Below are 16,360 nucleotides of genomic sequence, written 5' to 3' on the forward strand. Positions count from 1 at the left end.
AAGCATTATATGTATATGTCTATAGCCTTTTCTATGTTATACAAATTGGCAGGATAGGACCCATACGGTGTATTACCATTAGCATCGATATTGAATTTGCAGTGTTTTTAAACAATTTATGTGTGTTTAATGTTTTTTTATATTTTTCTAATAAAATATCTCTATTAAATATATAGTTTGTAGTTCAATACTATTGTGCCCTCAAAGTCCCATATTTAAAGTTTTTCCTATCTATAGTCTGATCTTTGGGGACGTTGGCACATATTGTTACTGAGTACCTGCAGAGTCACCCTGCTTACTGAGGTACTCCGATACTAGGTCTCTCTTTTGATGTTAGACCCAAAGGTTGCCAACATCCCAATATATAGGATTATGTAAAAAGTGTATCCCCCCAAGGGAATTACTATGGGACTTTAAGGGCAACTAAACAGTAACACAGTATCAGAAAGATAGAAATGGTTTATTAGGATAAAAAAATATGGTGCATACATCGCAATAGTACATAAAAAAACAAAGAAGCAGAACAAAATATGTAAATGCAGTTCCTTGTAGCTTGAGCCCGACGCGTTCCAGGACCAAGAAAGAGTCCTTTCCTCAGGGGCATTCCGTGTAGGGTATTACTGCTATACAATATTCTACAACGAAACATAATTGCAGATTTAAAACAGAATCGGGGATACAGGAGCATCGCTGAAGCAGAGTTTGGAAAAGACACATACCAGTCCAAGATGGAGTCTGTGTTTTATGGATACCACCTAATGATGAACCTGAAGTCACATAGGGCTCAAGGGTTGTAGGGGGATGCTGGCTAATATGGGGAACCGGCAAAGTCGTCATGAGTTGCGGGTTCAGAACATCAGATCAATTGAAGTGAGTAAATAACTTATCCAGACTAAGGTGGTATGGCTGGTTTAGTGAGTAGTGTTGATCATTGATTCTATAAATAGAATAGTTTTGTTCTTTTTAGTCCCATAGTTATACATAGACTATAGGGTAGCAAATGTAGTATGTGTAGCAAATGTATATACTACATTTGCTACCCTATAGTCTATATATACGGTAACTATGGGACTAAAAAAAACAAATCTATTCTATTTACAGAATCGTTCGAGTTCAGCTGGGTTGTGATCAACACTACTCACTAAACCAGCCTTGCCACCTTAGTCTGGATAAGTTATTTACTCACTTCAATTGATCTGATGTTCTGAACCCGCGACTCATGACGACTTTGCCGGTTCCCCATACTAGCCCTAGCTTCCCCCTACAACCCTTGAGCCCTATGTGACTTCAGGTTCATCATTAGGTGGTATCCATAAACGCAGACTTCATCTTGGACTGGTATGTGTCTTTTCCAGACTCTGCTTCAACGATGCTCCTGTATATTCCTGTATCCCTGATTTCTGTTTTTAATCTGCAATTATGTTTCATTGTGGAATATTGTATAGCAGTCAGGGTCGTCTTTAATATTGATTGGACCCTGGGCAAAACTTTTCTTGGGGGGGGGGGCTCCCTCTTCCATGCAGTTTTGCTCTCCACCTGCTCTGAGACATACAATAAATAGCAGCTAGACTCAAAATCAGTTTGCTGAATCAGATCAGGCAGCGATTGCGATTGGTTGCCAGAGGTTACAGTGTATCATTACCACTCACTGACTGGTTGCTAGAGGTTACAGAACACATTATGGCTCACTGAGTAGTTGCTAGAGGTTACAGCACATGATTTCTGCTTGTTGATTGGCTGCTAGAGATTACTGTGGATATGACCTCAGGGAGGGCATTATATACATATCAATGCTGCCGCTATTTACATATAAATGCCGGTAATTTACATGTAAACACAAGGTCTGCAGGTGAGTCATCTGTACACAACAAAAAGGGCAGAGCTGGGCAGCGTTCGTAGCAGCACTTCACACTGAGATATTGGGACACAGCACGGGACTAAAACCTCAAGGGATGAGGGAATTTAAACCAGGATAGTTGACAAGTATGAGGCAGCTGCTTTGGGCCCCACAACAATGACAGGGCCCAGGGCAGCTGCCCCTTTTGCCCTGCCTTAAAAACAGCCCTGATAGCAGTAATACCCTACACGGAACGCCCCTGAGGAAAGGACTCTTTATTGGTCCTGAAACATGTCGGGCTCAATCTACAAGGAACTGCATTTACATATTTTGTTCTGCTTCTTTGTTTTTATGTACTATTGTGATGGTGATGTATGCACCATATTTTTTATACTAATAAAACAATTTCTATCTTTCTGATACTGTTACTGTTTAGTTGCCCTTAAAGTCCCATAGTAATTCTCTTGGGGGGGATACTCTTTTTACATAATCCTTCCCTCCATACATCTGTACGTTACTCTTTTCCTCCATACATCTGTATGTTACTCCTTCCCTTCATACATCTTTCCATCCTTCCTTCCATCCATACGCCTGTCCGTCCCTCCTGCCCTCCTACGCCTGTCTGTCCCTCCTGCCCTCCTACGCCTGTCTGTCCCTCCTGCCCTCCTACGCCTGTCTGTCCCTCCTGCCCTCCTACGCCTGTCTGTCCCTCCTGCCCTCCTACGCCTGTCTGTCCCTCCTGCCCTCCTACGCCTGTCTGTCCCTCCTGCCCTCCTACGCCTGTCTGTCCCTCCTGCCCTCCTACGCCTGTCTGTCCCTCCTGCCCTCCTACGCCTGTCTGTCCCTCCTGCCCTCCTACGCCTGTCTGTCCCTCCTGCCCTCCTACGCCTGTCTGTCCCTCCTGCCCTCCTACGCCTGTCTGTCCCTCCTGCCCTCCTACGCCTGTCTGTCCCTCCTGCCCTCCTACGCCTGTCTGTCCCTCCTGCCCTCCTACGCCTGTCTGTCCCTCCTGCCCTCCTACGCCTGTCTGTCCCTCCTGCCCTCCTACGCCTGTCTGTCCCTCCTGCCCTCCTACGCCTGTCTGTCCCTCCTGCCCGTCCATACGCCTGTCTGTCCCTCCTTCCCGTCCATACGCCTGTCTGTCCCTCCTTCCCGTCCATACGCCTGTCTGTCCCTCCTTCCCGTCCATACGCCTGTCTGTCCCTCCTTCCCGTCCATACGCCTGTCTGTCCCTCCTTCCCGTCCATACGCCTGTCTGTCCCTCCTTCCCGTCCATACGCCTGTCCGTCCCTCCTTCCCGTCCATACGCCTGTCCGTCCCTCCTTCCCGTCCATACGCCTGTCCGTCCCTCCTTCCCGTCCATACGCCTGTCCGTCCCTCCTTCCCGTCCATACGCCTGTCCGTCCCTCCTTCCCGTCCATACGCCTGTCCGTCCCTCCTGCACCCCTTCTACGCCTGTCTATCCCCTGCTTTACAGTGCATGCCAATGTGACAGAATACACTACATCACATATAATTACTTTGGAAGTGTAAAAAAAAAAAGACAGAGGAGGTTTCATCATTCTCTATGCTATCCAAAACTTTTGAAAAAAAAAAAGTTTTGGCTTTCGATATAGTTTGGGTTTCTGCTTACCAAGGTAACTCACGGCTGGCATTCGATGAGGCCTTTATTAATCTATCTTGGTTGCTACTGGCAACACCACCTCTTGCCTCTGCTACTTGCAGACCCCCTCCCCCCCCCCCCCCCCCCCCCACCACCATGATTTTGCACTACAAATGTACGATTCTAGCGTGCATGTTCATTTATAAGGCCATGTCAAAGTCTTTGAGTTCCAGATGTTAAATTCAACACTTGGATCCTATATTACTCCAGCAAGTTGCTGAAGTAAACAGGAGAATTGTCGGTACACCATGTCAGTTCAAGGCATGGGGCAGAACGCAGTGGAGGAAAGCCTGGTGCTGGGCGTATTCCGGAGGCTTTCGCTGTCCGGGTCGTCCTGGGCCAGGCGGGACAGTTTGACGGCCCCGTTCGTGTCTCTCTTCAACAAAACTGTAGAGGAGAGCTCTGCCAACATCAAAGATATTTCAGAGAGTCTTTCTATTTTCCTGAGCCGTCTCTTCTCTTCAGACCCCAGGCTGTACCAGGAATTCACCGAGCGGGGGCTTATCTCCAACAGTCAGGAGTCTGACGACGACCTGCTAGAAGACAGCGCGACCCCGGCCGTGCCGCGTCCAGATGAAGGCATTGTGGTGAAGAACTACCGCCCCGCTCAGCTGATCTGGAGCCAGCTTCCACAGGTTGGTGTGTCTTTGTGTGGTGGGTGTCTGTGGGGGGGACTAAAGTGGGCCTACAGATGTTCCATGAATGTTCGCCCCAATTTGACCATTGGCGGTTGGGTTGGAGAATGTTTGTATGTTTGTAGGCTTAGCAAGTCCACGATAACTTTTTTTTTTGGGAGACAAGTAGACTGGCCGGGTTTGCTTTTCCTAGGGTAATCACCATTGTTTGCCCCCTGCCCCAAAAGAGGTTGCCATCCAACATATCTAAGAGTTTCCTTAACCTTCTCCATAGGCACAAACATCCACATTTACTCTACACAAATGTAAATGCTTGTTGATTGATTGGCATATGGGGTTTTGCATGCTTGGCTCACCACCATCTCTGTAGACCATCTATCATAGGTGCCAATTCTTATAAATTCAAAGTGGGGAAATGCAACAGAGGTGTCCTTGTAAACCGAGGGAAGGCCAGCTTTCCTATCTGGCATTCCAGAAACCCAGACGCCCAATGGGTAATCACTAATGTTGGCATCCTGCACGTCAAAAGGGTTTCCCTTACCTCCTCCATAGGCACAAACGTGTACATTCACCCTACACAAATCTACATGATTGTCAGTTGTTTCGTGGTTGGGGTTTTGCCTGCTTGGCTGACCAGCATCCATTGTCCATAGACCACCTATCAATGGTGACTATTCTTATAAAATCCAAATGGCTGCCATGGGGAAATGCATCAGAGGCGTCCTTGTGCACCTAGGGAAAGCAAGTTTTCTTATCTGGCTTCAAGAGACCGGGTTCCTGTGTAGAAAGTCCAAAGGTTAATCGCTATTGTTTGCCCCCCCCCCAAAAAAAAAAAAAATTGGCATCCAAAATGTCCAAGCATTTCCTTTACCATCACTCTAGACACAAACATGCACATTCACCCTACTTCTACTATAAAGGGCTCATGCTAGCCCCCCAAAATATATTTGGTTCCATGTTCTCTAAAGGGTTGGCTCTAGGGGCCGTTCTAGGGGCCGTTCTAGGGGTGGTTCTAGTGGCCGTTCTACGGGTGGTTCTAGGGGCAGAGACAAGTGTGACCTAGATGAGGAGGGGTGAGTTCCTGCACCTTTTTCTCTGAGAGAAAAAAAACCCCTGCAAAAGGGGCCAGCCTGAAGTGACGTACCAGGGCTTAATTTTCCACTTTAATATCCCACAATGCTAGCAATCAATCCATTACAAATCTTCTTTGTGTGTCCATGCATTTGTCATTTTTCAGGCATGCAGGCAAAAACATAGGAAGCATTTTTAGAGTGTTAGAATGTAATGTGATGTATAGGGAAACACCTGTGATCCTCTGCAATGTGTTCATAATGAGCCTCTGATTGGATTTGGAGCTGTATATTTCTTGGTGTGTCACCTATAAACCTCCTGTAGACATTCCGTGACTCAGCGGGAATTGTACCTGAGATAAGAACCTGCAACGGAGATAAATATTATTGCAGGAAGTCTATTATGTTATTACAGGTAAACCTTTCTATCTACACCTGTGTAACCTTACCTAACTTGCAGGTCACTGTGTCACATGTCCTATTATCTCCATATAAAAAGAAGGAAAATGTGTGTATATGTATGTGTATGTATATGTGTGTGTGTATATGTATATATGTGTGTGTATGTATATGTGTGTGTGTATATATATATATATATATATATATATATATATATATATATATATATATATATATATATATATATATATATATATATATATAAATATATATATAAATATATAAATAAATATATATATATATATATAAATATATAAATTTTTTTTTACAAATATATATTTTATTATATAGCAGGTACAATATGTATTGAACATGTCACCATTTTTCTAGGTAAATCTATTTCTAAAGGCGCCATTGACACAAAATGTTCCCCCGACATGTCGGTAACAATCCATGCAATCCATACATACAAAGACACCAAAACAAATACCGTCGTAGACTCCTCCCTATGCGTTTCGTCCCTAGCGGACATTGACTGGGGAATGGCCAGATTCCCATTTGATGTCCGCTAGTGACGAAACGCGCAGGGAGAGGAGCCTACGACGGTGACATCATCATGCTTTTACTGTCAGGAGGTGGATGGGCGAACTACACAGGAAGTGAGCAGAAGTTTTTGGAGACGCTGTGGTCCCCTTTTTTTAACCTACAAGCATTGTACCGCTTTCAAACGGCTTCTACTTTGTAAGTGCAAGTCTTTTTGCTTTATTAAACCCTTCTATACAGTATTATGCTATTGGAGCTTTTCTTTCTTATGTTTTTTTGAGTACCAGCGACAGTTCCAGGCAGCCTTTTAATGGTCTTGGGGAGACCTGATCATTCCCTATGTTTGGTGAGATCACTGATTAGTGATCATGGTGTTCTGGTAAGCAGATGATTGTCTTACCTGGGTGTGGAGCTGGAAGCACTTATATGAAGGATTTTCTCACTGCAAACTATCTCACCTTTATCTGGATGGGCCTTCATTGTTCAATATATGGACTTTAATCCCATTGGGACTTTGCTTTGGTTTTCTTTTTTCACTTTGTTTTTCTCCAATGCAATTTTGGGATTTTGCTTACTTTATTGATCACAGAGTGTATCAGCACTGCATTTGCTTTGTATACCTCTCTGAAATGTATTTCATACTTGGTACAAAATCCTTTGTTGGTAATGACAGCTCTAAAACGACTCCTGTATGGAGAAACGATTCGCATGCGTTGCTCAGGTGTGATATTTTTTTTTTTCTTCCACACAAGCAGTCTTTTTCAAATCTTGACGGTTCTGTGGGCCTCTTCTATGAACTCTGACCTTTAGTTCTTTCCATCGATTTTATATTTGATTCAAGTCAGGTGATTGGCTGGAATTCTAGCAGCTTTATTTTCTTTCTTTGACACCAATGGAGAGTTTCCTTGGCTCTGTGTTTGGGATCATTGTCTTACTGAAATGTCCTCCTTCGTTTCATCTTCATCATCCTGGTAGATAGAAATCTGCTTCCATCAAGGTCTTCTTGGTACGTTTTTCCATTCATCCTTCCTTCAACGGCATGAAGTTTTCCAGTACCGTATGCTGAAAAACAGCCCCGCCCATTCCATGATGTTCCCGATGTTGTTTTTGTTTTTGGGATGATGTGCCATGTGACCTCCAAACAAAGCTTGTCTAAATGTTGTGCAGCAAACTTTAAACGAGCTTCAGCATGCTTTTTCTTCAGCAATGGAGTCTTGTGTGGTGAGTGGTCATACAGGCCATGGTGGGTCAGTGTATTACTTGAAACAATTGTACCTGCTAATTCCAGGTCTTTCTGAAGTTCTCTACAAGTGGTCCTTGGCTCTTGGACAATTCTTCTGATAATTCTTTTCACTCCTCTGTCAGAAATCTTGCGAGGAGCACCTGGTCGTGGTTTTTTATGGTCAAATGATGTTCTTTCCACTTCCAGCTTATGGCCCCAACAGCGCTCACTGGAAAAGTCAGACGTTTAGAAACCCTTCTGTAACCAATGCCATCAGTATGTTTTGCAACAATAAGGTCTTGAGAGAGCTCTTTGCTTTTACCCATCATGAGATGTTTCTTGTGTGACACTTTGGTAATGAGACACCTTTTTATAGGCCATCGGTTGAGACTGAACCACCTGATATTAATTTGCACTGACAAGGGGCAGGATTGCTTTCTAATTACTGATTCCATCTGGTGTCTTGGCTTTCCATGCCCTTTTTTGCACCTCCCATGTATTCAATACTTTTTATTTTTTCCTGTGTCAGTTCATTTTATTATTTTATTACACAGAACTTCCTTTCTGAACTTCTCCTTTATTTTGGTGTATGTATGGATTGTATGATTGTGTGGGTTGTTACTGACATGTGGTGAAAAGTCCCTTTTAGGAATATATTTACCGTACCTAGAAAAATGGTGATGTGGTCAATACTTATTTTATAATAAAAAAAATAATAAAATATATATATATGTGTGTATATGTGTGTGTGTGTATATATGTGTGTGTGTGTGTGTGTGTATATGTATATATGTATGTATGTGTGTATATATGTGTGTGTATATGTATATATATATATATATATATATATATATATATATATATATATATATATATATATATATATATATATATATATATATATATATATATTAAGCTCTAAGGAGCAGGGCCCTCTGATTCCTACTGTATTCAAGTGTATTGTATTTGTACTGTCTACCCTCAACAAGTTGTAAAGCGCTACGTAAACTGTTGGCGCTATACAAATCCTGTATAATTATATATATATATATATATATATATATATATATATATATATATATATATATATATAAAAATTTATACAATTTTTTGATAGGTGCAAGAAGCTGGCATTCTAGATATCATCACATAATTGTTATTAATATTACTAAAAAAAAAAAAAAAAAAAAAAAAAGTGTGTACATTTTTTATTATTATTATTTTATTTATTTGTTTTAGGTACAAGAAGCCGGCATTCTAAATAACATCACACCGGAGGAACGTAAACGACAAGAGGTATATTTTATGTACATACAGGAAGCCCCGGGTGATACACTGTCATTGTGTTTTTATTATTTCTGTCCAGCATTCTTCCTGTGTTATCCGGTCCTATTATTGTTCTGTGAATAATAAAAGACACACCTGACTGGCTTTAAGCAGAACTCCGGCCTTCCCTTTTAGTCTTGCACGGTGGTACCGGCTCCTCGCCTGGACTGAAGTGGCTTCTTCTGATTTTTCACTGCACACTGTGAGCTTCTCACAATGTGCATTAGAAGCTGCAGCAAGTCAGATAGAGACCACCTAATTTCCTGGCTAGAGGGCACCCAGCATCATCTAGTTCTTTCCTCCTGAGCCCGACTGTCCCTGTCCCGTCCATTTTATTCATTGGATTTCAGTTCTGTCTATATGTGAGATTCGGTATCACATTTGGATGTTACCTAGGATGTAGTGAAAAAAATGCAGCGCTAAACAATAATTATAACAACCTACATGAGTCCATGTAAAAGTACTAGTGAAACAATGTAATCAAAAAATAATGAGTCCAAAATATAAAAATGGTGAATGAAAAGAGTGTTAACTCATGTCCATACATAATGAGTAGGACGATAATGGATGGTGGGAGACACACAGGACCCGGTAGATGTAGTATGGATCCGTAAGGCTATGTTGGCATCAACGATATTAAACATCCAAACAATGAAGAGAATGGGTACTCTTACCGGAAGAGGTGGACTCCCCTGTCAGTGACATGGAGTCAGTCAGGCAATGAGCCCCATCAGGCTGGGAGAGGAAATCCAAGGTGTAGAAACGGGCAAGATGAACTTCTGTCACCAGGGACGCCAAGGAACACACTGTGGGTGCCAAGGATAGAAGTTTCCAAGTATGGAAAGACTGGGAAGCACTGGTCATCCAAGAAGGTGGTAATTTTATCCAGGATTCATGTAAGAGAAAAAATCACCGCTTCCACATGGTGCAGGTAAAAAAAAGGGGATCTTTATTGCTAAAAAGCCGCAAACATTAAAAGTAGTGATCACAAGATTAAGAATAAAAGGCAGCGTGGAGTAGGGGTACCGACCGACGCGTTTTGACCAAATGGTCTTCAACTGGGGCATGCCCCAGTTGAAGACCATTTGGTCGAAACGCGTCGGACGGTACCCCTACTCCACGCTGCCTTTTGTTCTTAATCTTGCGATAGCAAATATTAATTTGCTATTTGTCATATAACTGGGTGGGCTCAGGGCACAGTACTCTGCGCCCCGAGCCCACCTTTTTTTTTTAAGCCAATTAGAGCCTCCGGCTCTAATCATGTGCTTAAAAAATAAAAATAAACCCCATTTAAATCTAATGGATGGGCCGCCACTGCTGGTGACATGGTTACTAGGGCAAATGAGGGGGACCCCCCCCCGGCAGAAGCAAAGACATTTAGAAAAGCCTGACGGGGGTCTAACCCTTCCCTGCTCTCCATCCATAAGTTTTAAAAAAATCAGACAAGTTTGGGATTTACATATACACTTGAAGCAGTGCAGGGTGTTTGCACCGAGCCACTGAGAACTCCCTCTAGTGGCTAATCTGCAAATCATATTTGCTTTTATTTTATATTACCAATAAAGAAAAGCAAGCATGTAAAAAAACGAAAGTCGTACTAACACAACATATGACGTTTCTTCTGCTTCTCTTCTATTCATTCTGCAGGCCATCTTTGAAATCATCACATCGGAGTATTCCTACCTGCACAGCCTGGACATCCTGGTCCGTCTCTTCAAGAAATCCGATGAGCTAAAACAGACGATCAATGGGACGGACCACCACCACCTCTTCTCCAACATCGCCGATATACTGGAAGTCAGTAAGAGGTAATCCCTCCCTCATCGCTGTGTTTGCTGCCTGTACTTTACTGAGGGCCAATAGAAATGGTGGATAAGTACCAGGTGGGAGGGGTCTCCGCCCTATAATGATTGCAACGATTGTTCGCTCGCAATCCACACTGGACATGCATCTTGGCTTGTGCGATTTTGTTTTGTTCCGAAACAAAATTTGGACGAAACTTTCGGGATTAGGATGTATCTGAAGTACAATACTAGTGAATTTAAACAAATCCAAAATTCAAATTGAATTCGAGGACAAATTTGAAAAATTAAAAATATTGCTGCCTATTGCTGATTTCCTTCAAAGATGTGTATTAGTGTTAGAATATAGCCGTCTTCTGAAACTTGAATTTAGAAAAGATTAGAATAGAAAATAAAGGAATAGAATATAGCCGTCTTCTGAAACTTGAATTTAGAAAAGAATAGAATAAAACAGAATAGAAAATGAATAGAATTATATATATATATATATATATATATATATATATATATATATATATATAAAAAAAAATAATAATAAAAAATTATATATATAATAGAATACAATCAAATAGAAATAGAGCCATCTTCCAAAATTTGAATTTCAAATAGGATAGAAAATAAGGGATCAGAGTAGAAAAAAATAGAATAACCGTCTTCCGAAATATGAAATTCCAACAGAATAGAATATAAATACTATATAATAGAATAAAAAAAAGAATAGAATGGAAAATAAAGGAATAGAGTAGAATAGACTTGAATAGAACACAATAAAATAGAATATAACCGAATAGAAAATAAGGGAATAGAACAGAATAGAGTAGAAAAGAATATCAGAGAAAAGGAAAAAAAAAAAAGAAAATAAAGGAATAGAATAGCAATCTTCCAAAACATGAAATTCAAAAAGAATAGAAACAGAAAAGAATAAAAAATACAATAGAATAAAATAAAATACAATACAAGAATCTAATAAAATAGAAAATAAAGGAATAGAAAAGAATAGAATAGAAAAGACCATAAAATAGATTTGATTTGAATAGAACACAATAAAATAGAATATAGCCATCTTCCGAAACTTGAATTTAGAAAAGAATAGAATAGAAAAAACTAAAATAGAATATAAGGGAATAGAATATAAAATAATATAATAGAAAAGAAAGGAACAGAAAAGAAAAAGGAATAGAAAAAAAATAGAATAGATTTGAATAGAATACAATAAAGTAGGATATAGCCGTCTTCTGAAATTCGAATTTTGAAAAGAATAAAATAGAAAAGAAAAGACTATACTAAAATAGAATAGATAAGAAAAAGAATAGAAAAGAATAGCCTAGAAAGCCTCACACAAATTGCGTTGCTGCACATAAAACCTGCTGGGTGCCATTAATTCAGAATTGTATCTTTTTAAAGTGCCGTTTCGTGTTTTGTTTTTGGTAGGGGCTCCCCTTTAGGTTTAGCTCTGCTTTACTGGTGTGGTTGGAGTCTTCCTTTATTATTGGACACATTTGCGATCGTACATTCCAGCGATCGGCGTGGGTTTCACACATGCGCTCATTCACAGGCTCTTCTATGGGAAATCTCTTCTGGTCAGTGCTAATAGAATCCAGACAGCTGGTTCCTTCCCAAGCAGGGCCCGGCCCAGTGAGGGCCCCGGGGAGAGGGGTCAGGAGCTCGGAGGTGGGGGGGAGGGGGGGCGATCACACAATGAAAGCATTAGGAGGATAAAAAGAAACCTCTCTCTCTCCGGCCGGGGAAGGACGGGCTCGCTCAACTCAACTAACTCCTAATAAATCTTCAATTTGTAGGCCTCTTAGAACTCTTGTAATTTATATAAAACTGAAAGTCGATCCAAACTCCGTCCCTAAAATCTTTTTAAACTGCTAATGTCAACACAAAAACAATTCGGTATTCCTAAATCTGCAGCTTTCATTGAAATAAAGCCTGGTGATCCTGCCATAGAGGCCTTTGTTCAGGCACTTCCTGTTTATTGGGTGACAACGCTCTGTGTCCCTGTCTCTGCCGTGCTCCAGCGTTGTCACACAGGCTTCTGATGGAGATTACAAGCGGCCATTTCAACACTGGTGTCGCCATCAGGAAACCTGCCCTGGGAAATGCCACGTGGGCATCAACTGGAGGGCATGGAGACAGGAAGGGGCTTCAAAGAGGTTGCAGGAGATCAGCAGCCTGAGATGAAAAATAGGATGAAAAAAGGTGAACATTAGATGTTTTAGGTAAAAAAAAAAATAGCAATTGGTTTATAATCGGTGCTAAAGTAAATTAAATTTAATCCAGTTCCACTTTAAGATTTAGGGCCCTTTCACACTGAACGTAGTTGGCTGCAGTTGGAAACATTTTGAACTGCACTCCAACCGCAAAGACAGCCCAAAATTCAGGTAATACTATGGGCATAGTTCACATCAGTTCAACGCAGTGCAGTTCAGCACAGTTAAAGAAAAAAAAAAAAAGTAGAGTATGCTGCGTTTTTCTGCACCGCAAATGCAGGCAATGCGCTACCAACGCGCTTCAAATGCACCGCACTGCAGGAAGTCTGTACTTAGAAATGTGTAGGATGCCATTGCAATGCAATATGCCTTGCTGTCTTTGGCTTCGGTCAGTGGTGGCTGGTGTTATTTTTTGTGGGGGGGACAGCAAACAACCACCAACCCCCCCGTTCGGTTGAGTCAATCGCACTCCTCCTCCCCCCTCCCCCGGTGGCACTTACCCCATCTATGGCGTGGGCTTCCCTCCGGGTGGCAGCCTCTCCTGCATCTCCTCATGGTGGCCATGCATCTTCTCCCCCCTCCTCCTAGGCCAATAGGATCGTTTTCGCCTTTTGGCCAATCAGGAAACGGGTCTCAAAACCTGCTTCCCGATTGGCTGGGAGGAGAATCGGTGTGACAATAGCGAATATTCATTGGCTAATGTTACACAACATAGGTGGGCTCAGGGCGCAGTGCTCTGCGCCCCAAGCCCACCCTTTTTTGAAGCCTATTAGAGCCTCAGGCTCTGATCATGTGCTTCAAAAAAAGAAAAAACCCCATTGGAATCCATACGTCCGGTGCCCTGCATATAGATCAGGGGGTGGACCGCATGGATAGGGGAGCGACGCCCCTGCGCCCTCCATTATGGGCCACCACTGGCTTTGGTACTTTGGGAACCTGACCCGAAACTGGCAGAGCAGGAAAGGTGCGGCACAGTCAGATTTACCAGTTGAATTGCTTGGTCGGGGTCAGCCATTGGATCCAACTGACTATATATTCTTTCCCTTTAAAGTTCCTTTAACTAAAACAAAACCAAAAAAAAAAAAAAAAAAAAAAAAGCAATAAGCAGGCATGTCCTTGGCACCCACCTCCCCTGGTGTCAGGTGGTAGACATTATCCCCTATTAGGTTGTGTCACACTGGACACAATCCTTTCCTTTGATTTGTTATGTTGTAAATTATTTATTTTTTTGGAGGGGGGGGGAGAGAGGGCGAGGAGGCCTCCTAGTTTTTCTTCTCTCAGTATGGGATGTAATGTAGTATTGCGCAACCGTATCCAATGTGTGGAGTCACCAGACTCACTTTATGGGCTGTGAACAATCCACTCCAGTTCTAAGTAAAAAAAATGCTCCCTGTCCAGAGTTTCACCGTGATTTACTGGTTACTTTCGCTTTACATATTGGTGATGCAAGTAGGGGATTTGATGTTGGTTCTGTGAATGTTTTTTTTATTACGTACAGGACTATACGTACTATAATAGGATTGCATGTTTTAAGGATCAATTGTCCCCATTGGGAAAGATGCTTGTTGACAGAGCGTGTCCACGAAATACTGTATTGTCTTTTTCAATGGGCTTCATTTCCATCCTTTGGGCTTAAATTTTGTACTTTTGCGTCCATTTTTGTCTTGTGGGCTCAGCTTTTGTCCCATGGGTTCACTTTTCTGTCTTGCGGGGCCGTGTTGCGTCCTTGCGGGCCGTGTTGCGTCCTTGCGGGCCGTGTTGCGTCCTTGCGGGCCGTGTTGCGTCCTTGCGGGCCCTGTTGCGTCCTTGCGGGCCCTGTTGCGTCCTTGCGGGCCCTGTTGCGTCCTTGCGGGCCCTGTTGCGTCCTTGCGGGCCCTGTTGCGTTCTTGCGGGCCCTGTTGCGTTCTTGCGGGCCCTGTTGCGGCCTTGCGGGCCCTGTTGCGTTCTTGCGGGCCCTGTTGCGGTCTTGCGAGCCCTGTTGCGGTCTTGCGGGCCCTGTTGCGGTCTTGCGGGCCCTGTTGCGTTCTTGCGGGCCCTGTTGCGTTCTTGCGGGCCCTGTTGCGTTCTTGCGGGCCCTGTTACAGTTTGTCTGATCAAAAACTGCTGAGACAAAACCTCAGCCAGGTAGACCATGCGATGTGTTCAGTCTATCCATGAGGACTGATAGGGAGGAGCAATGAGGCACAACTACAAGCAGCAGGCGAGACCTTCATGGGATGAGCAAAGATGGCTGCCTCCATGTAACTATATGATCATCACATACTAAACAACAACAACTCAAATAATATTTAAAATGATCACTTACAAAACAAATACACTTACTTACAAAACAAATACATTTTCATCTGCTTTTTAATGATTGATCCCATTCTCGTTTCTTTTTTCCTTTACTAATTCTTTCCCCTCATTTCCCCTTTCCTTTCTTGTTCCCATTATTCTTTCCTTTTACCTTTCCTTTCCATGTCTTGTGGGCCGCATTGGGGTCTTGTGGGCCATGTTTTTCAGTTTTTTTTTTTTTTTTTTTTTTTCTCTTGGGGGCTCGGTTTTTGTCCTGTAGGCTTAGTTATGGTTATGTGGGCCCATGTTATGGACTCTGTAATCGTCTTGTGGGCTCTTTTTTGTCCCGTGAGCTCAGCTCTCATTATTTGGGTTCACATTTTTAATCCTGTAAATTTTTTCATCCTGTGCACTTTTTTTTTTTTTTTTTTTTTTTTTTTTTTGTTCTGTGGGCTTGGATTTTGCCCCATTTTGGCTCCGTTTTTTGTTTCACTGGCTCAGTTTTCATCCCTTTAGTTCAGTTTCTGTTCAGTAGTGATTAAAATGTAAATACTGGACACATGAATATCTCTAGGTTCTGCAGTAAAAGACATAATTAATACCGCTTACAACGTTTTAGATTGTTATTTTTCTACTCAGTATACTCCATATCTATTCCCTTAGTTGGAATGAGTTTAAAGATTGTATAGCCATATATTACAGCCGGCCTTTTGTCAGTATGTGGTTGGTTTCTCTTAGTTTGGGTCACATTCCTTCCTTCCTCAGAACTGCGATCTCCGGGGTCATTGGCCATTTTGTTGGGAAGTTCCATTCTGTCCCAATCACTGGATTCTGTCTTGTTCTGAGTGGGGTCACATCCTCAGCAGAGGTGACAGAAGCTGAAGCTCCAGACTGGTTCATATCTCTTCCTCGAGATGCTGTCCAGGGATGAGGACGGGGAATTTACATTCTCATTTTAAAGACCTCTGTAACCACTTCCTCACGTGTGTTGTGTGTGTACACTATATCTAGATTAAAGCACCACTAAGACCCAACACACAGCACTTCTCCCTGATTCCATAATTACAATCTACAGTTCATCTCCTGTAAGCCTTTATTTTGGATTATTCTCTTTAAAATGTATCTTCAAGTTACTTACATTACACATTTTATATTCTTGCTGTGCCATATTTCCATTGTTGAACTACATACAAAATATGAAGCTTCTTTTTCTACTGGTTGTTTGTATTTCACCGCAATCGCTCAGTTTATCTGACCACAAACTGCTGAGACAAAACCTCAGCCAGGTAGACCATGCCATGTGTTCAGTCTATCCATGAGGACTGATAGGGAGGAGCAATGAGGCACAACTACAAGCAGCAGGCGGGACC

The 16,360-nt window shown here is 42.3% G+C and overlaps 1 protein-coding gene across 1 annotated transcript in view; it reads left to right on the forward strand.

Annotated features, from left to right (window-relative positions):
- The first annotated feature begins 3,733 nt into the window (after positions 1-3,733).
- LOC141111360 (rho guanine nucleotide exchange factor 16-like) overlaps positions 3,734-16,360 on the forward strand; it is a 32,421-nt gene continuing 19,794 nt past the window's right edge. The window contains exons 1-3 of the mRNA XM_073603591.1: positions 3,734-4,135; positions 8,609-8,665; positions 10,343-10,503. Coding sequence (XP_073459692.1) covers positions 3,749-4,135; positions 8,609-8,665; positions 10,343-10,503 — 605 coding nt within the window. The 5' untranslated portion in view covers positions 3,734-3,748. The remainder of the gene's footprint in view (positions 4,136-8,608; positions 8,666-10,342; positions 10,504-16,360) is intronic.

The sequence above is a fragment of the Aquarana catesbeiana genome, linkage group LG10 (assembly GCF_042186555.1).
Source record: "Aquarana catesbeiana isolate 2022-GZ linkage group LG10, ASM4218655v1, whole genome shotgun sequence".
NCBI classification, from domain to species: Eukaryota; Metazoa; Chordata; class Amphibia; order Anura; family Ranidae; genus Aquarana; species Aquarana catesbeiana.